The sequence below is a fragment of the Bubalus bubalis genome, chromosome 7 (genome assembly GCF_019923935.1).
Source record: "Bubalus bubalis isolate 160015118507 breed Murrah chromosome 7, NDDB_SH_1, whole genome shotgun sequence".
Taxonomy (NCBI): Eukaryota; Metazoa; Chordata; class Mammalia; order Artiodactyla; family Bovidae; genus Bubalus; species Bubalus bubalis.
The window spans coordinates 16,167,317-16,189,186 of record NC_059163.1 but is presented as its reverse complement, the minus strand read 5'-3'; the positions used below and the strand labels follow the sequence as shown (position 1 = coordinate 16,189,186).

Below are 21,870 nucleotides of genomic sequence, written 5' to 3'. Positions count from 1 at the left end.
GATAAGAATACTGGAGTGGGTTGCCATTTCCTTCTCCCGGGGAGTTTCCTGACCCAGGGATCAAGCCCACATCTCCTGCAATGGCTCATTACCACTGAGCCACCTGGGAAACCCAGGGCAACCACTTAAGAGAGTAAAAACATGGTGAAAGTGAAGTCACTCAGTCGTGCCCAACTCTTTGCGGCCCCATGGACTGTAGCCTACCAGGCTCCTCTGCCCATGGGATTTTCCAGGCAAGAATACTGGAGTGGGTTACCATTTCCTTCTCCAGGAGATCTTCCTGACCCAGGGTTTGAACCTGGGTCTCCCACATTGTAGGCCGATGCTTTACCGTCTGAGCCACCAGGGAAGTAGCAATGCCAATTTCATAGATGTCATGGGCATTAATTGGAAAGTGCTTTAGAAATTCTAAGATAAAATATTCGAGAAGTGCATTATCTAACATATCCAATAAAATTTTATTTAAAAGAAAATGTAACTGTGAACATCCTTGCATGGTTCTCCCTGAGCAGATGTGGATGAAACTGCTAAGCCACAAGGTCTTCAGGAGCACTTCCACTCTGCTAGGCTCCCAGAGTGCTTAAACCAATTTACACTCCACCAGTAGTTCTTGCTATTGCTCTCCATCCTTGTTGATACTCCGTAGTGTTAAACTTTTAAATTTGGGGTATGAGATGACACACATCATTTTAACTTGCCTTCTACAATTATTGGGCTTCCCTGGTGGCTCAGAAGGTAAAGTGTCTGCCTACAAGGCGGAAGACCTGGGCTTAATCCCCGGGTCAGGAAGATCCCCTGGAGAAGGAAATGGCAAACCACTCCAGTACTCTTGCCTGGAAAATACCATGGACGGAGGAGCCCAGTAGGCTACAGTCAATGGGATCGCAAAGAGTCGTACACGACTGAAGAACGTCACTTCTACAATTATTAATGTGATTCATCATCTTTTCAGGTGTTTGTTAGCCTGAACTTCCTCTTCTATGAATTAGCTGCTCATTTCTTTGCTCATTTTTTTATTAGTTTGTTTGTCTTTTTCTTATTGAGTCCTGCATATGTCCTAGCTAAGAATCCTTTGTTGGTTCTATGTGTTATAAATAAATATCTCTTCTCAGTTTTTGGAACTCATCTTTTCACTTATTTATGGTGCACATTAAATTTTTATAACATAAACTATCCTTATAAGTGGAAGTAAGATACTTGCAGAAACAGGGTATATGAACGAGGCCTCTTCCCTGTGTTTACCGCTTTTATTATTGTTATTTATTTTTCTTTAGTAAATAGCATATGTGTCTAGCACAAAATTCAAAATACACAAAATGATAAATATAAACAATAAATCTTCTTCCTTTCTCTGTTCTCCCCAAGATACATAGTTTATCTCCCCTGAGGCAAATACTAGAGCTAATTTTTTTGTATCTGTGAAGACAGACCATGTACTTATGAACATTTATCACTATAGTCTTTTTTCCACAAAATGATAATATGCTACACCATGCTATTCCTTGCAGTTTTCCTATAAAATATATGTCTTAGAAATGCTTGTGTTTCAAGACAGTCTAGGATAATAGTAGAGAACATAGAGTGGCTTCCTTCTTTTTCAAACCATCCTAGAATTCCACATATATGGGAGAAACTATAGCCTAGTTAAGAATATGTCAGCTTGAGAGCCTCAATTTGAGTTCCAGCTCCTCTATTAGGAGGACTTCCCTGGTGGCTCAGATGATAAAGCGTCTGCCTACAATGCGGGAGACCCGTATTCAATCCCTGGCTTGGGAAGATCTCCTGGAGAAAGAAATAGCAACCCACTCCAGTACTTTTGCCTGGAAAATCCCATGGACAGAGGAGCCTGGTAGGCTACAGTCCATGGGGTCACAAAGAGTCGGACACGACTGAGTGACTTCACTTTTCCTCTATTAGAAGCAAATTAGTTGTTCTGTGTCTCAGTTTCCCATTTTTGCAAAAAGAGGATAATGATTCCTACCTCATCTATTTCTTAGGAGAGTTAAATAAGATTGTATAAGTGCACATTATGGTACTTTGTAGTTGTTTAGTCGTTAAATTGTGTCCAGCTCTTTGTGACCTCATGGATTGTAGCCTGCCAGTCTTCTCTGTCCATGGGATTTCCCAGGCAAGAATACTGGAGTGGGTTACCATTTCCCTCTCCAGGGACTCTTTTCAACCCAGGGGTTGAACCCATGTCTCCTGCATTACCAGGCAGATTATTTACCCAAGCTGAGCCATCCAGGAAGCCCACTATGGTACTTAGCACACACTGAACATTCAGAAAAACTCTTACTATCCTTATAAATCATATTTTATTTAAATGATATCCTATTAAAGGGAATTTAAGTGGCTTCCAAATATTTCTATTTAAACAAACAATACTACCATGAATATCCTTGTGTTCATTCCTTTTGCCCACATATGAATATTCTTTAGGATCAATACCTGGAAAATACATAGCAAGATGAAAGGCTATATGAATTTTTCAGTTAGCAAGCTATGGCTAAGTTATCCTCCAAGGAGTTTGTATCAAATTACACTCTCATCACTAATCAGTAGGAGAGTAATTTCCCTGTCTTGCTAACCATGTATTATCAAATTTTTCTTTGGAAACTTAATATAGTGAAAATAAGTGCTATAAAATATATTGCTGTTCAGTTGCTCAGTTGTGTCCCATCTTTTCTCCACTGATATGAAATACCACTTTTACATTAAAATTCTATATATATATTTGAGTCTATTTCACAACTCTCTATTCTTTCTATTCATAAAGCAGTACTACACTTAAATTATGTGGCTTCCTTGTAGCATATACATATTAATATGAGATGAGCAAGTCCAACCAAAATCATCTTCTTCTTTTCAGTTCAGTCACTTAGTCGTGTCTGACTCTTTGAGACCCCATGGACTGCAGCACGTCAGTCTTCCTCTTTTAGTGTATTAGAATTTTCCAAGCTATAGTTTCTTGATCATTTTTCCATATGAGTTTCAGAGTAAACTAGTCTGTTAAACCAAAACAAAAATTCTGGTAGTATCTTAGCTTAGATTTATTGATTAACTTAGGGAGAAATATCAGCCTAATAACATTAAATCCTCCTTTCCTTGAACATGACATGCCTTGTTGTATCCCCAAGTCTTCTTCGCGTTCTCTAGTAATATTCTAATTTTTTCATGTAGATCTTGTAAATGTTTCTTAATTTTAGTTCTAGGTATTTCATCTTTTATCACTATTATAAATGAGCATTTTTCCATTGCATCTTCTAACTGACTGCTGTTTATCTATTGTCCTTGGGGCCTCATTTTCTTGCTTCCAGATCTAACCCTCTATGAAAGTTTTCTACCCCTGTAATCCATCAAAATCTTCTGAAGCTCTGGGCTGACCAGTAAGTACTAATCAAAAGACAGTACAAATGTCACCATGGTCATGAGGGTAGCACAGACCTCTTATTTATTTTTCTGAAATTAAAATACAAATTCAAAGCTAAAGAATGCTTTACTCAAGACCACCAGTGGTTTCAGTGAACTCATGGGCTTCCATAATATAATATTTTTTAATTGTATTTCAATTAAATACAATGACATGAGATGGAAAATCCAGCAGACCCTCAGTTCAGTACAGTTCAGTTGCTCAGTCGTGTCCGACTCTTTGTGACCCCATGAATCGCAGCACGCCAGGCCTCCCTGTCCATCACCAACTCCTGGAGTTTACCCAAACTCATGTCCATCGAGTCGACCCTAGCTCAATTTTAATGTGCTATATGACCTACTGATATAGTTTTTGGTATACCAAGAACAGTGGGTTCTCCCAAACATGACCTCCAATGAGTGATATATGCCTTTACATAATCCCCTTCAGGGCAGAAGAAATTATGACCTGCCTCTTAGCCAACAGAATACAGCACAGGTAATAGGATAAGTACTCGCTTGGTTAGGTTACATTATGCGGCAAAACGCTAGCACAGTCACCCCTGTGACTCTGCTACATTACGTAAGAATGTCTTTCAGGATGGAGGGAGAGATTCCCCCGCCAGCTTAAAGACGCCTGCTGCCACGTTGTAAGAGGGCCATGTGCCAAGCAGTTTACGAGATCTCTAGGAGCTAAACGTTGCCCTGGATAATCACCAGCAAGAAATGAGGCCCTCAGTTCTATAACCTCACGGACTTGAATTCTGCCAGTAATCGCAGGAGCTTGAAAAAGGATCTCAAACACCCCTGGTGGTCCAGTGGTTAAGAATCTGCCTGCCAATGCAGGGGACCTGGGTTCAGTGCCTGGTCAGGGCAGATCCCACATGGCCCGGAGCAACTCAGCCCGTGTGGCACCATTACTGAAGCCCGTGCAGCTAGAGCCTGTGCTCTGAAACCAAAGAAGCCAACGCAATGAGAAGCCTGCACCTGACAACTAGAGAAAGCCCCTGCGCCAACAAAGCCCCAGTACAGCCAAAAATAAACGTTTAATTTCAATGCTAAATTTAAAAAGAAGAAGACCCTGAGTTCCAGAGAGAAATGCAGCCCAGCTGGCACTCTGACTGAGATCTTGTGAAGCTTTGAGAAAAGGACCTGGCTAAGTGGTACCTGGACTACTAATCTATAGAAACTGTGAGACAATAAGTGAATGTTGTTTTAAGCTTCCAGGTTTGTGGTAACTGGTTATAGCAGCAATAGAAAGCTAATAACACTGTGCCAAATCCTACCCCCTAATGTTGCAGCTACAAACAGCAAATATCTCTTATAGATTGGCAAATTTGTGGTGAAGTTACTTCTGAGTGAAAAAATCAGTATAGTATAATTTCATTCTCTTCCTAAATTTAGATTTGTGTAAGGAATTCCAGACTATTCCCAGACACTCCCAAACTCAAAACTTTGATGTTATTCTTTCATACCACATACTTCAAAACCTAAGCTAAATATTACTCACCAGCATTTAGAACTTGTCTAAACTGAAATATGTATGGATGTGAGAGTTACACTGTAAAGAAACCTGAGCACTGAAGAACTGATGCTTTTGAACTGTGGTGTTGGAGAAGACTCTTGAGAGACCCTTGGACTGCAAGGAGATCAAACCAGTCAATCCTGAAGAAATCAGTCCTGAATATTCACTGGAAGGACTGAGCTGAAGCTGAAGCTCCAATACTTTGGCCACTTGAAGCAAAGAATTGACTCACTGGCAAAGACTCTGATGCTGGGAAAGATTGAAGTCAGGAGGAGTAGGGGACAACAGAGGATGAGATGGTTGGATGGCATCACTGACTCGATGGACTTGAGTTTGAGCAAGCTCCAGGAGTTGGTGATGGACAGGGAAGCCTGGGATGCTGCAGTCCACGGGGTCACAAAGGGTCGGACACAACTGAGTGACTGAACTGACCTGACTGAAACTGAAATCTTTTATATGTGCCAGCGTCTGCTTGAAAAATCAAAGGATTATATTAATTTATAACTGACAATGGGGAGAACAGACTCTTATTTTAGAATAAATTGAAATGCTTCATTTATCTCTGCCTTTGCTTCTTCAGTTAACCCCTGGGGTATAAATTTTAGTGCTTTCTTATGGTCAGAAACAAAACCACAATAGCCTACCCATAGTTATAACTACAATAACATTTCCATGGCAAACCCAGTTTTCTAGAATTTTGCATAATACAGCTATTTGAACACTTACAATCCAGCATATGCGTTCAAACTTGACATTTAATGTCTCAAGGCTTAAAGCAAACTGTTTCATCTCTTTCAAAAAAAAACATTAAAATGTTGGCTTCCAAAACAATATGTTGGCTGACCAAGGACTTTCAATGCTTACAGTCCTTGAATTCAAAACTACTTTTTTTATTAAATTTTTTTTCTTTTTCTTCTCCAAGTATTGTAAAAGGTTACAAAATTAGCATCTGACAGTCTACTTGGATGTAAATCCTTCAGTCACTCAAAGAAAAGGATCATGTCCAAAGTCACATTTTGGAAAGACCCTGGAGTAGATGGAGTTTCTCAAGAGGATGGGGATTAACACCACAGATTTCAAGGAGTCCCCACTCAGGGTCAGAGAGAAGCACAGACAACCAGAGAAGAAGGCAAGACCAGACTCCATTTATTTGAAAAGTCCTCTTAACAAATAGTTGTATTCATCATCCAGTTTTAAATTTTTATGTCCTACACTGTTATTTCCAAACTTTCTGGAAAGCTGGTACATAACAGCCTTATGTGGGCTTCCCTGGTAGCTCAGCAGTAAATAATCTGCCTGGAATGCAGGAGACCCAGGTTCGATTCCTGGGTTGGGAAGATCCCCTGGAGGAGGGCACAGCAACCCACTCCAGTATTCTTGCCTGGAGAATCTCCATGGACGGAGGAGCCTGGCAGGCTACAGTCCATGGGGTCACAGAGTCAGACACAACTGAGCGACTAAGAACAGCACAGCACTACAGCTTTACGTTAGCAGTTCTCTTACGAATTTGTTGTTGTTGTTCAGTTGTTAAGTTATGTCCAACTCTTTATGACCCCACAGAGTGTAACCCACCAAGCTCCTCTGACCATAGGATTTCCCAGGCAAAAATACTGGAGTGGGTTTCCCTTTCCTTCTCCAGGGGATCTTCCCGACCCAGGGATCAAATCTGTGTCTCCTGCATTGCAGGCAGTTTCTTTATCACTGAGTCACCAGGAAGTGAAAGTGAAAGTTACTCAGTTCTGTCCAACTCTTTGTGACCCCATGGACTACACAGTCCATGGAATTCTGCAAGCCAGAAGACTGGAGTGGGTAGCCTTTCCCGTCTCTAGGGGATCTTCCCAATCCAGGGATTGAACCCAGGTCTCCCACATTACAGGCAGATTCTTTACCAGCTGAGCCACAAGTGAAGCCCAAAGCCCCTATTTATACTCTAAAAACCATTTAATCAGTCATTGATTAAAAGGCTGGGGCAGAGTTGGAGGGGACTAGGGACCACAGACATAAATCCCAAATACTTTTGGGAATTCCCAAGAACTTTACAAAGCAGGTTCTGACAGTCAAGGGCAGTTGACAATAAAGACAGCCAGTGCTGGCTCTGGAATGACAGCTCATTTGGAACATGCATGCACAGAAACGGAAACAAAATCTGAAGATATTGGACAATCCAATTACTACATAACCCTCACAACAACTCCAAGAGATAGCTACTTATTTTATTTCCATTTTATAGGCAAGGAGTCTGAAATATAGAAAGATTAAGTGAGATGCCCAAGATCCTACAGCTGGTAAGTGTCAAGCCAGGACCTGACACCGGATCGTCTGCCTCCCGAGTCTGTACATATCATATGATTAAGTTAAGTGCCAGAGCAGAACGTACAGAGACCAAAGGCAGAACAAAACCATGGCTAGGAATTGAGCGATACTAAGAACAGGGAGAACCAGAAACGACCAAGATGCAGCCCAAATACACCAGAGCAAGATGATCCTTGTTTGGGCGAAGATGGTAATGAGATCTTTCTACTAAATGATTAGAGCCCATAAGGGCATCAGACCCTTGAGTTTCACATAACATTCACTTTCACTCTAAGTGTGCAGGGGAGAGAAATTATCGCAGGCAGAAAAGCAGCTATGGGGAGAGGGAAGGAACATAAGACAATTTTCCCTCCCACTTCCCTTTCCCTCTCTAACTCCCCATGTTCTCCTTCTGTACACACTGTCATGCATGTGTGCATGTACACACACACACACACACACACGCACACTGAAATCTGAAAGCTTCCTGCAGTTTGTTTCTGATATTTATCGAAAATAATTAGAGAAAATTAGCTGAGACATTAAATTCAACACACCATAGCAAGGAACCATGTCAAGAGAATTTCCTATAAGCTAAAGCTCGCCTATCAAAATAATTTAGGTAACAGATAGCTTTTTAATTAATTTTAAAAGTTAGTTGCTTCAATACATAATTTGAGACTCCCTGGGAAGGCTTGTGATCCATAAAATATTTCTTTTGTCAATCAAGTTATTAAATCTACCATTAGATTGCCCCTCATTTGAATACTTTCAACTTTAAAGAGTCTCCTATGAGTTTCAGCAATGAGATAGACTCCGCAGTACAGACACTCCTCGTGTTACCAAAAAACAAAACGCTGGATAAAATATAACCCCCAGGGACTTCTCTGATGGTCCAGTGGTTAAGACTCAGTGCCTCCACATGGGGCAACTAAGCTCCTGCACCACAACTACTGAGCCTGTGCTCTAGAGCCAGGGAGCCACAACTGCTGAAGCCCTCATATCCTAGAGCCCATGCTCCGCAACGAGAGAAACCACTGCAATGAAAAGACTGGGCATGCCACTGGAAAGTAGCTCTCACAGCAATGAAGACCCAGCACAGACAAAAATAAATAAATCAAATAATAAGACTCAGTGTTTCCAATGCAGGGGCCACAGGTTCAATCCCTGATCAGGAATCAAATATATATTAAATTCCTGGATAGACAGATATATATATCAGTTCAGTTCAATCACTCTGTCATGTCCGACTCTTTGCAACCCCATGGACTGCAGCATGCCAGGCTTTCCTGTCCACCACCAACTCCCAGAACTTGCTCAAACTCATGCCAACATCTGTTGGATCACTGAAAAAGCAAGAGAGTTTCAGAATATATATATATATATATATGTATATATGAATGAAAGTGAAAGTCACTCAGTTGGGTCCAACTCTTCGCAACCCCATGTACTATGGTCCATGGAATTCTCCAGGCCAGAATACTGGAGTGGGTAGGCATTCCCTTCTCTGGGATCTTCCCAACCCAGGGATCAAACCCAGGTTTCCCACATTGCAGGCAGATTCTTTACCAGCTGAGCAATAAGGGAAGCCTATATATATACATCTTAAGTGCCAGAAATTAAGCAGGAACTCAAAACCAGAGGTGTGACAATAGGAGTGGATTCATGGATCTGGAGGGCAGAGCCAGGAGAGGACAAGAAAACCAAGTCCTGGAAGAGGCTGTCTCCAAGATAGGAAACCTAAGGGGTGAAAAATAACTCCACCTCAGTAAATTAAATCCCCAAGGCTGAAGCATGCTTGGGTATATTTCTAAATTTAAAAATATATATATAAATATATGGAGAGACAGAGTAATTAACATAGATGAGTCCATGGGGTCGCTAAGAGTCAGACACGACTGAGCGACCTCACTTTCACTTTTCACTTTCACGCACTGGAGAAGGAAATGGCAACCCACTCCAGTGTTCTTGCCTGGAGAATCCCAGGGATGGGAGAACCTGGTGGGCTGTCGTCTATAGGGTCGCACAGAGTCGGACACGACTGAAGTGACTTAGCAGCAGCAGCAGCACACAAATAGACAAACAGAACATAACTGGAGACACCAGAAAGGGACCACACATACATGGGAACTGGATACATGGCACAGATCACATTAAAACCATCAGAGGAAAAAGGCCGGAATGGCTGATGAAAAGGCTGATCGGCCTGTTTCACTATCCATAAATATAAATAAAAATATCCATATAAATATCCATAGAAACAAACTAAACTTAGATATCTAACTCACACTACACCCCAAATATATTCAGATAGATCAAAAAGATAAATGTAAAAATCAAGCCCTCCAAAGAACATATAGAATATCTTTATGACCTTCAGTAGGGAATTATTTTAACAGGGCATGAAACACACAGACCACAAAGAAAAGGACCAGGGTCTTGGTGCGACAGACTGTGTCATTCTGAACACAACTACGCCCCCCTACACCCTCACCCCATGCTATTTGCTTTGGCCAATGAAATGTGGGTATAAAGTGACAGGTGCCACTGGCAAACAAAAGCTTTAAGAGCTTTCCTGTAGGTCTGTAATCTCTTCTCTATGCTGCAAGACTGACATGTCTAAGATAAGAGCTGCATCTTCAACTCTAATCTCTGGAGTGAAAAATTTGTGGAGCAGGGCCTATCAACCCACGTGAATGTGAGTAAAAGCGGAACTTTTGCTGCAATAAACCCTGAGATCTGAGAGTTCTATTACCATCGCGTGATTTACCTTAAGCTGACTGAAACAGTGACATTCAAACATAAAAACTATGGAAGCAAGACTTGCCTGGTGGTCCAGTAGCTAAGACTCTGCACTCCCAATGCAGGGGGCCTGGGTTCAGTCACTGGAGAACTAGATCCCACATGCCTCAGCTAAAACTCCCACATGCTGCAATGAAGACTGAAGATTCTGCAGGCAGCAACTAAGACCAAGCACAGTCAAATAAACAAATAAAAATAAATATATATCTTTTTTAAAAAACTATGAAAGTAAACAGATTCGGTACAGATCTTTTCAATGGATATGATTGACAAACAGACTGGTATACAGAAAACAGGAAGAACATCTACAAATGAATAAGAAAAGAAAAACAACTCAAGGAAAATGGGCAAAGACTATGAATGCTGCTGCTGCTGCTAAGTCGCTTCAATCGTGTCCGACTCTGTGCGACCCCATAGACGGCAGCCCACCAGGCTCCCCCGTCCCTGGAATTCTCCAGGCAAGAACACTGGAGTGGGTTGCCATTTCCTTCTCCAATGCATGAAAGTGAGAAGTGAAAGTGAGGTCGCTCAGTCGTGTCCGACTCCTAGCGACCTCATGGACTACAGCCCACCAGACTCCTCTGTCCATGGGATTTTCCAGGCAAGAGTACTGGAGTGGGGTGCCATTGCCTTCTCCGAAGACTATGAATAGCCATATCGCAAAAATAAAAACCAAATGGTCCAGAAACATAAAAATAAACCCAACCTCATTACTAATCAGGAACTAAAAATTAACACAAAATGATACCATAGTTCATGCCTAGCAATATGGCAAAAATTTTATTCTGACACTAGAATATATTATAAGAATGTGGAGCAGAAGGAATTGTCACAGACTGCTAGAGAAAAAAGGGGGATATAAATCTGTACAACTGCTTTAGAGAAAAATTTGATAGTATCTATTAATAACAAAGTTTCAGAAACTCCATTTCTAGGTTTACCCCCTAAAGAAACTTTTTAACACATACACAAGTTTAAAGATACCCACAAAAAAGACTTTATTGTTTGTAATAAGGGAAAAATTAAAACAATGTAAGTGCCTATCTACAGAAGAATGGATTTTTAAAAATAAAATATTCCAATAGGGTATTGCCATACAGTAATTAAATAGTAACATATATGAAATAGAAAGACACATACCAAGATGTGCAGATCCCAAATACTCACCACTGACTGAGAAAAAGTGAGATATAGATAAAGAAATAGAGATAGAGGATAGGTTAGAGATTGATAGGTATTGATATATTGTATGAAACCATTTAGTAAACTGAAAACATAACAAACCATACTCTGTGTGGGTGTGTGTGTCTGTCTGTCTGTCTGATGTATCATACATAAGCAGCAACATCTAAAGAGAAGAGGATTGTGGTAAACTCTGGGGAGAAAAATAAGGAAGTAGGTTGCATGGGTTCACTGTATCTGTAGTATAGGGGTTTTGTTTTTTTTTTTTTTAATGTTTTTAGAGCAAATATGGCCCAAAATGTTGACATCTGTGAAGTCCAGAAGTGAATAGTAACAATGTTGAGCTTCATCAGAGTCCTATGATCCTGGAAAACAGCAATGTTTAAAGAAACCCCCCCCCCTCCACTCACTCTTTTGTGTGCCAGAAAATGGCTTAGCTCAAACAACCACTGGTCCCCATGCAAACTAGATAAGACACAGACAGTGCCCTGGTTCACCTTCAACGTGGACAGATACAGACCCTCCAAATTCCCATTTTCCACCTCAGAAAGGATTCACTGAACTGCTTGTCCCCACTGATCCAGCAGAAGAAAGTGCTTGTTAACCTGCAATTAACTCCTCTCCTACCCCAAGGTCTCTTGACTCTGGCCAGCAGATGGCTCCTCCCTTAGAGGTCCCTGGAGAACAGACTGTCCTTAGGGTAGAAGAGTCTCTAATCTATCCCATCTAGCTACCCTTCCAGCCCACTCCTGCACACCATTCCATCTCACCTTCCTATTCTTTCTATTAAAGAAGATCCCTTTTTGTATAATGCTTGCAGATCTGATGGTCAAAGTCTTCTACCTAACTGCATTAGTCTCTTTCCCCATTGTGCAAGAATCCCCTCAAATAAAATCTTTCTCGGGCTTCCCTGGTGGTTCAGTGGTAAAGAATCCACCTGCCAGTGTGGGAGACACAGGTTCAATCCCTGGTCCAGGAAGATTTCACATGCTGCAGAGCAACTAAGCCTGTGTACTGTAACTATTGAGCCTGTGCTCTTCAGCCCAGGAGCTCCAACTACTGAGTCCATGTGCCAACTACTGGAGCCCACACACTCCAGAGCCCATCAACACAGCTGGAGAGTAGCCCCTGCTCACCGCAACTAGAGTAAAGCCCACACAGCAACAAAGACAGCACAGAGAAAAATAAAACAAATAAAATAAAAAAAATTTTTAATTAAAATAAAATAAATAAAGTCTTTACTAAGTCTGGATTTGTTTTTTATTCGACAACCTAAGTACTTCTACTTTCTCACATATTGACTATTTCATAATATAAAAGAGATTTTAAAGACGGCCTTATTAAATAGAAAAAATAATTGTTTAAAAAGAATAGTTTTCAAAATGTCTTGATGAAAACAGCAACAGAACTCAAGTTGTATCAACTTTCTAGCAGAGGTAGGATGAGAATTTCTGGTTGATCAGGCTGGTCAGGGGACCCCTAAAATACAAGTGAAGGAACTGGGAAAGTTAAATCTGGGGAATTAAGACTCAAATGGGCAAAACAGCTGCCTTCAGATATGTAATGGGTTAATTACATGAGAAATGGAAGGAAGTTTCTATACATTGCCATTAGGTAGACTTGTGATCAATAAATGGAAGCTTCAGGAAAATCTCAGCACAATCTACTGAAGAATTGTCTGACAGCATTGTCCAGAGGTGGAATGGGCTCCTCGCAAGTGCCAAGGTCCAGACATTATGTGTATGAACCGCTAGACCAATTGTGTTAGACAGGTTGTTGGACCAGGTAACCCACTGGCTTCTGGATTCCATGGTTCTATCTACTGGATAATGCAGACAGCATCTGAGTAAACTTTAATAACCAGGCGGTCACTTACTGCCAATGTTTTCCAATTGCCAATAGTTTCCAATTCATTAGACATAAGGAGCCAAAAAAAGTAAACACCACCCATTGGAAGATACACGCATTAAGAACTTTTTTTAAGAGGGAAAAGAATAAAATCAGAATAATTATTAAGCAAAAGAAGTCATTCTTTCATTAGAGTGTCCACATGAGAAAGATACAAAAAGAACTCTAACTCCCAAACACCAGATGTAGCTTATGCTTCTTACTGCATCCATCTTAAAGCATTTATGAGACAAAAAAAAATGTAAATTCTCCACCAAGGAAGTATTTGATGGCTGAACACTGGATAGAGCAATGAGAGACTTCTCTGAAAGCCATAACAGGAAACTCTGAATGGATATATCAATCAATCTAACATAACTGAGACAATAACAAGGTTCTGGACAGCCAAAAAAAAATGACAGCTGATTTAATTTAAACAACTTCTTTAGAGAAAAAAAAAGAAAAAAGCTGCTTTGCAGATCTGTTTGTCAGTGACTTTCATATTCCAGCCTCCATGACCATGAAAGCCACACAAAAGGTATAATTATATTTCACAGAAGCTGTTCTTATTTTAAATCTGCCCCTAATATAAAGCAGCCAACAGAGGAAATTGTATTTAATAAGACATCTGGCTTCTAAATGAAGATACCCATTTTTCTTCTAAAATAATGTTAATTTGGTTTGTAATTGAAACATGTAGTTGATGTCATTTAGAGTTTCCTGTCCCAGAAAATTGTTTACAAATGAAATACATCAGAATACTTTCAAGCTGCAAGATTATGCTTTTATCTAAAGTATGACAAGACTGAATAGATATTTTGACATTAACATCTTCCAAGAGAATTTAATTTCTTTTTATGCATGAGATATTCTTTAACTAAAATGAATAACACAGGATATTTTGTTTTGCTATTTGCTTTATTCTATGCTATCTTTTTATTTTAATATTTATCTATCCATTCATTCATTCTATCCATTCATTTTCTCCAGAATTAAATGTTTTTACTTACACCTCCCTCTGTTAAACAAAATTCTTCACCCGCTTCCATCGTATCTCCTTTCTTTTTCCACTGCTTTCCTTTTCTCTTATCCCCTATCTTCCTTCTTCTTTATTCTACCTTTGCAACAAAAGGATTCATAATTGTTCACTACAAAGGGAAAGAACTGAATGCTAGTGGGGGAATTACTTTGCATACAGAAGACCCTCCTATAGAAAGACACTTCTAAAAAGTGTCATCATAGAAGACAGTCAAATGTGAAGTAAAAAAGTAATAAAAGATGGCCAAAATAATCCAAAAGTCAAACTACTCAAATCTAGAAATTAAGATTAGTGGTTATCACAGTCACCAAAGCAAAGACAGTTCTATTCTTCCTAGTACTCTTGCCTGGAAAATCCCATGGACGGAGAAGCCTGGTGGGCTGCAGTCCATGGGGTCGCGAAGAGTCGGGCACGACTGAGTGACTTCACTTTCACTTTTCACTTTTCACTTTCATGCATTGGAGAAGGAAATGGCAACCCTCTCCAGTATTCTTGCCTGGAGAATCCCAGGGACAGAAGAGCCTAGTGGGCTGCTGTCTATGGGGTCGCACAGAGTCGGACACGACTGAAGCGACTTAGCAGCAGCAAGAATTAAAATATTTAGTTCTTATAGTACATTGGCAATAAAATTGGATACTATGGAGAATTCATCAAGAAAAAAATCTTACTTCATAAGTATTCCACTAATCTCTTCTTGCAAAATAAAAAATAAATCCATGAAAAGTGAATAGAGTGGAAGCCTGCACCCAAATCCATCTCTTCTCAAAATAATTGGCCTCTCCTGTCTTCTTTAAATTATACATACAGGTATTCCTGAGTTAATCTTAAAATAGAAATTTACAATTTAAAATAAAGTTGATTATATGAAAAAGATTGTTTCTTTAAAATATAAAGCATTGTTTCTGTCATTATGCATGTCATAATATGTATTTTTTGAAGATCAAATGGAGTATATTTGCTAGCATGCTGCAACACCCCTGGCTTAATTAAAATGCCTGAAAGATGCTTTTAGCCTGCAGCAGAAATTGTTATATAATTACTCTAATGCATCTGCTATGTTTTCACTTTTATTTTTTTTAACAAAGATGAACCCAGGTGATTTCTGGGTAACTCTAATATGAATCAAGAAGGATAATTGTAGAAAATGAAAGTGTAAATAACATATGTCAAATTCAGAGTAATTCTAGAACTTTGCCTTTGAATACAATTACAGTCATTTGCTTTTTAAGAGTTTAGGGGGTCTGTTATAGTTATGAAGAAATTTTCCTAGCAATATTCATCAGAAATAAACCAATTGTCACAAAGAACTTGTATGTATCAAACTGAGTTACAGGACAGGAGGCTGAGTGCATTATAGCAAATTCTAATCTCGGCTATTTTTAATTTTTAAATTGATAAATGTTCCAATGGCTACATGTGTGTGCTTAGTCATGTCCAACTCTTTGCAACACATGGACTGTAGCCTGCCAGGCTCCTCTGTTCATGGAATTTTCCTGGCAAGAATACTGGAGTGGGTTGCCATTTCCTTCTCCATCCAATGGCTAAGACGGTAACGAATCTGCCTGTAATGCAGGAGACCTGGGTTCAATCTCTGAGTCAGAAAGATTCCTTGGAGAAGGGAATGGCAACCCTCTCCAGTGTTCTTGCCTGAAAAAATCCCATGGACAGAGCTGCCTGGCGGGCTACAGTACATGGGTCACAAAGAGTCAGACATGACTGAGTGACTAACACTTTCAGTTTCACCAAATTCAAGAGTTCTCCTTTTTAGAAAACTAGAACTCTGAGAAGAACACAAACTTAAGTCATCAATAGTTCACTTTAGTTCGTTTAAATACATTTTTTTCAGTAGAGTAATAGTATGTCTCCTACAACCGTTTCTCACAATATTTTAAAATAGTAAAACTAACTCTCAAATATTTTAAGATAGTAAAAGTAATTCTTAATGATATTTATGGATTTTAAGAAATCGAGTATTTATGCCTCAATACTTTTATTCAATTATTGATATGTACACATCTGAGAGGAGTGGTTTGGCATTGTATTTATAAAAGATTTTTTTTTAAGTGTAGAATACAGATAAAAGATACAGTTGCAGACTTTAAACACAAGGTGAGATTCAGAAATATGTAAGAGCACGATATAGACAACCATATACAGAGAAAATATTCCTGGCATTTTTCAGAGGAAATTATGTCATTTGTGATTCACTTATATTTGGCAATGAAACTGCTATTTCTTCAGATGTTCTGTCCAGGGCCTGTGAAAACTGAAGTCTTACCAAAATTTTTACCTAGAAATAATGATCTTATTATATTTTGAGATCATAAATGTTGTGTTTCTCTTTGGAGGGGGTCAAAATCAGCCATATTTAAACAGATACCACATACTGAGGCAGGAGATAGATGGGCCCCAGGCTAAGCAGCCAGAATTTGTCCTTGTGGATGGGTATCCCAAATGAGGAGTAAGAAAAGAGCTGAACCCTGCTCAGATAAGAGATAAATGACCACATATTCCTCATTCTCGAAGTCAAGGAGAACTTCCCTACTACGTACATACAGAGAATCCTAAAAGATGACACTGTTAAAGTGCTGCACTCCATATACCTGCAAATTTGAAAAACTCAGCAGTGGCCACAGGACTGGAAAAGGTCAGTTTTCATTCCAATCCCAAAGAAGAGCAATGCCAAAGAATGTTCACCATACTGCAAAATTGCACTCATTTCACATGCTAGCACAGAAATGCTCAAAATCCTTCAAGCCAGGCTTCAACAGTATCTGAATCGAGAACTTCCAGATGTTCAAGCTTGTCTTAGAAAAGGCAGAGGAACCAGAGATTAAATTGCCAACATCCAGGGATCACAGAAAAAGCAAGAGAATTCCAGAAAAATATCTACTTCTGCTTCACTGACTACACCAAAGCCTCTGACTGTGTGGATCACAACCAACTGGAAAATTCTGAAAGAGATGGAATACCAGACCACTTTACCTGCCTCCTGAGAAATCTGTATGCCCGTCAAGAAGCAACAGCTAGAATCGGACATGGAACAACACACTGGTTTCAAGTCAGGAAAGGAGTACATCAAGGTTGTATATTGTCACCTTGCTTATTTAACTTATATGCAGAGTCCATCATGCAAAATGCTGGGCTGGATGAAGCGTAAGCTGGAATCAAGATTGCCAGGAGTAATATCAATAATCTCAGATATGCAGAAGACACCACCCTTATGGCAGAAAGTGAAGAGGAACTAAAGAGTCTCTTGATGAAGGTGAAAGAGGAGAGTAAAAAAGCTTGCTTAAAATTCAACATTCAAAAAACGATTATCATGGTATCCGGTCCCATCACTTTATGGCAAATAGATGGGGAAACAATTTAAACAGTGACAAACTTTATTTTCTTGGGCTCCAAAATCACTGTGGATGGTGACTGAGGCCATGAAATTAAAAGACACTTGTTCCTTGGAAGAAAAGCTATGACAAATCTAGACAGCATATTAAAAAACAGAGACATTACTTTGCCAACAAAGGTCCGTCTAGTCAAAGCTATGGTTTTTCCAGTAGTCATGTATGGATGTGAGAGTTTGACTATAAAGAAAGCTGAGCGCCAAACAATTGATGCTTTTGAACTGTGGTGATGGAGAAGACTCTTGAGAGTCCCTTGGACTGCAAGGAGATCAAACTAGTCAATTCTAAAGGAAATCAATCCTGAATATTCATTGGAAGGACTGATGAGGAAGCTGAAACTCCAATACTTGGACACCTTCTTCAAAGAGCTGACTCATTGGAAAAGACCCTGATGCTGGGCAAGATTGAAGGCAGGAAGAAAAGGGGACGACAGAGGATGAGATGGTTGGATGGCATCACCGACTCCATGGACATGAGTTTGAGCAAACTCCAGAAGATGGTGAAGGACAGGGAAGCCTGGCATGCTGCAGTCCATGGGGTCACAGAGTCCAACACAACTGAGTGACTGAAGAACAACAACAAGCACAGAAAGGCTCCTCGAAAAGGTCAAAAAGACAGGGGGCATCACCTCATGGTAATAATGTCAACCTGCTCTTAAACATCTTCACTAGAAACCATCTTGAATGCACAGAGGAAAGGACCTTGATATTAATATATACCAAATACAGACTCAGAACCAGCCAAAGCAAGATGACTGGCCAAAGGAAACCTGGAAGAAATTCCCCATAAAAATGATTCAAAGTGATGCAACTTAGAGCAGTGGGATTGAGTTTTTCAAAAAGAGGAAATGGAAAAGGGAGGAGATCTATGTATATGTAGGCTTCCTGGATGGCTCAGCAAGTAAAGAATCCGCCTGCAATGAAGCAGATGCAGGAGACATGGATTCAGTCCCTGGGTCGGGAAGATCCCCTGGAGATGGACATGGCAATTCATTCCAGTACTCTTGCTTGGAAAATTGCATGGACAGAGGACCTTGACGAGCTACAGTCTATGGGGTCACAGAGTGTCAGACACAACTAAGGGACAGAGAACACATGCATCTTTGAATGTTTTTGGCATATCACAGAAATCGTTATTAATTGTTAGAGATGAATGAAGTAGCTATACAAAACAACTGTTGATAGATAAACTGAGGTATATTTTAAATTTTAAGCAAATGAGCAAAAATTAATTGAAATGAGGCAGCACCAAACAGGAAATGGTTAAGAGTACTCTTAGACAGACTCTTGGCAGACAGGAGCCAAGGAGAAGACATACAGAGAAAGTACCGATATAAAGAAAGGAAGTTATTTGATTGGTTACAGCGTAAAGCCTAAATTGTTTGTGATTGGTCATCCCTACATTTTCAGTTTTGTAACCTTGAGGCATTTGCAGGCTAAGATTTTGTTTTGCTTACATAAGCCACCATGGCATTAGAGCCAGCAAAGTGTAATGGTCTCTCATTCAATTAATTTATCACTACATTTGGTCATTTTTCTGATTGATATGAAAAGTTCTACAAATTGTTGGCAGAGGTTCAGTTCAGTCGCTCAGTCGTGTCTAACTCTGTGCGACCCCATGAATTACAGCACGTCAGGCCTCCCTGTCCATCACCAACTCCCGGAGTTCACTCAAACATCCATCGAGTCAGTGATGCCATCCAGCCATCTCATCCTCTGTCGTCCCCTTCTCCTCCTGCCCCCAATCCCTCCCAGCATCAGAGTCTTTTCCAATGAGTCAACTCTTCGCATGAGCTGGCCAAAGTACTGGAGTTTCAGCTTTAGCATCAGTCCTTCCAATGAACACCCAGGACCGATCTCCTTTAGAATGGATTGGTTGGATCTCCTTGCAGTCCAAGGGACTCTCAAGAGTCTTTTCCAACACCACAGCTCAAAAGCATCAATTCTTTGGTGCTCAGCTTTCTTCATAGTCCAACTCTCACATCCATACATGACTACTGGAAAAACCATAGCCTTGACTAGATGGACTTTTGTTGGCAAAGTAATGTCTCTGCTTTTGAATATGCTATCTAGGTTAGTCATAATTTTCCTTCCAAGGAGTAAGTGTCTTTTAATTTCATGGCTGCAATCACCATCTGCAGTGATTTTGGATCCCCCAAAAAATAAAGTCTGACACTGTTTCCACTGTTTCCCCACCTATTTCCCATGAAGTGATGGGACCAGATGCCATAATCTTAGTTTTCTGAATGTTGAGCTTTAAGCCAACTTTTTCACTCTCCCCTTTCACTTTCATCAGGAGGCTCTTTAGTTCCTTTTCACTTAATCAGTGTTAAAATAGCTTTCATATATAATAATTGAGACATCCCAAGACTGAATCTATAATGTTGGAATCAATATACTGCTTTTTTTCCCTCCAATCAGGATTATTAAACATAACAAAATTCTATATACAAGGTGACTTAAATCTGCTGTTTCAAAATGTGGTACTTTCCTTAACCAGTATTTGATAAGTCAAGCCACAGAGGGTCAAAAGGCTTACTCTAAAATTAATCGGAAAGTGACCAATGCTTATTACATGAATGGTCTAATTACTAGAACTCTAGTATATTATATTATCTATAAGATAATTAACATAAGGTACCACTGAGGGCCTGTGACAGGCTTCGGAGCACTGATACAAGACGTCAGGAGGCCATTTTGTACACTGCCACTGTGATGCCATCATGTTTCTGGAGCATAATATTCCCACTATCTGATTCTAGACACACCACAGAAATACCAGTGGGGTATGAGGTTAGCTTAGCTGCTTGCTGGGCTAGAACAGATATCACCCCAGCATGCTCATCTGACAGGGTTCTGTGGCAGCCCAGATTGAGTCCTTGTAAATCTGTGCACAGGACTCCAATAGTGCATGGATTCTCCATTGTGTCCTCCAAGCATTGCTGCAAGGTAGCCTCCATCCCGCCACGTGTCGCCTCCTTCTGCGCCACATTGGTGTCAGGGGCCCCTCAGTCAATCACATGATGTGAGAGGTCAATATACTGCTTTTAAAAACAACACAATTTAATTTAGCTATGATTATATAATAAACAGGAACCCAAACAAAATACTGAAGTTGGAGTTACTATTAACAGAGACGCAATAGGTGTCTGATGGATGGGAGAGTTGGACTATAAAGAAAGCTGAGTGCAGAAGAATTGATGCTTTTGAATAGTGGTGTTGGAGAAGACTCTTGAGAGTCCCTTGGACTGCAAGGAGATCCAACTAGTCCATCCTAAAGGAGAGCAGTCCTGGGTGTTCATTGGTAGGACTGATTTTGAAGCTGAAACTCCAAAGCCACTTTGGCCACCTCATGTGAAGAGCTGACTCATATGAAAATACCCTGATGCTGGGAAAGATTGAGGGCTGGAGGAGAAGGGGACGACAGAGGATGAGATGGTTGGATGGCATTACCGACTCGATGGACATGGGTTTGGGTGAACTCCGGGAGTTGGTGATGGACAGGGAGGCCTGGAGTGCTGCAGTCCATGGGGTCGCAGAGTCGGACACGACTGAGTGACTGAACTGAACTGAATAGGTGTCCACAATTTCTATTACCTATCATCTCTGGCGGAATATCCTGCAAATATTTTCTTGCACCCAATGTCATACTGGTCCTTGAAACTATTTTTCTTCTTCCTTTATCATCACTGCTGACCACCTCACCCCACTGCACCGCAGTTTAGCTCACAAAGCTGCAAAGCGTGCTGAAGACAAAGTATTGATTCATGTAGTACTTGACACAAAGTGAGCAATTCCACCAAAGCCTGACCAGACATATAAATGAAGGGACAGATAAGTGAGTGAAAACATTTTGACAGAGATTCAGGAGCCTCTGTCTGTAAATACTCTCTTCTACTCTGACAAGGGATGAAGAAAACAAACATTTGGAAATGCAAGTGATCAAATGTGTAGCCAGGGGCATCAACAAACATTCAGTCACCCTAATCCCTGCCGGAGTTCAATTTGTGGGAGACAAGCTTTGAAGCCAGAGACTTTTTACCATAAAAGTTATGGAAGTGGAGGAATAAAAACTTTTAGTGCTATGATTCCCACCTCTAAATTTCTGTTTCTACAACTCGCAGCTGAAGTTCCTCTTGTGTATCCCCTAATTAGTCTCCTTTAAAATAATTGGTGTTGTTCTCGCCTGTTATTTGAGTGTTGTCCCTAGCTGTGACACAAAATGAACCTTTCTGGAAGTGTCTCCCCAGGAGGGATTTAAGTGCTTAAGGAGGCTTATTTATTCTCAAGGCTGAGCAACCACTTAGTCCATTACAGTGGAAACGGCGATTTCAA

The 21,870-nt window shown here is 40.3% G+C and overlaps 2 protein-coding genes across 2 annotated transcripts in view; both read right to left on the bottom strand.

Annotated features, from left to right (window-relative positions):
* The window catches only part of MAPK10 (mitogen-activated protein kinase 10), a 626,159-nt gene that overhangs the window by 479,966 nt on the left and 124,323 nt on the right, over positions 1-21,870 (bottom strand). The gene's annotated exons all lie outside the window — the stretch shown is intronic.
* Positions 20,220-20,670, bottom strand: LOC123334392 (ragulator complex protein LAMTOR5-like). The gene has a single exon (XM_044945685.2). It carries the CDS (start codon positions 20,493-20,495, stop codon positions 20,220-20,222), a length of 276 nt encoding a protein of 91 aa, XP_044801620.2. The 5' UTR covers positions 20,496-20,670.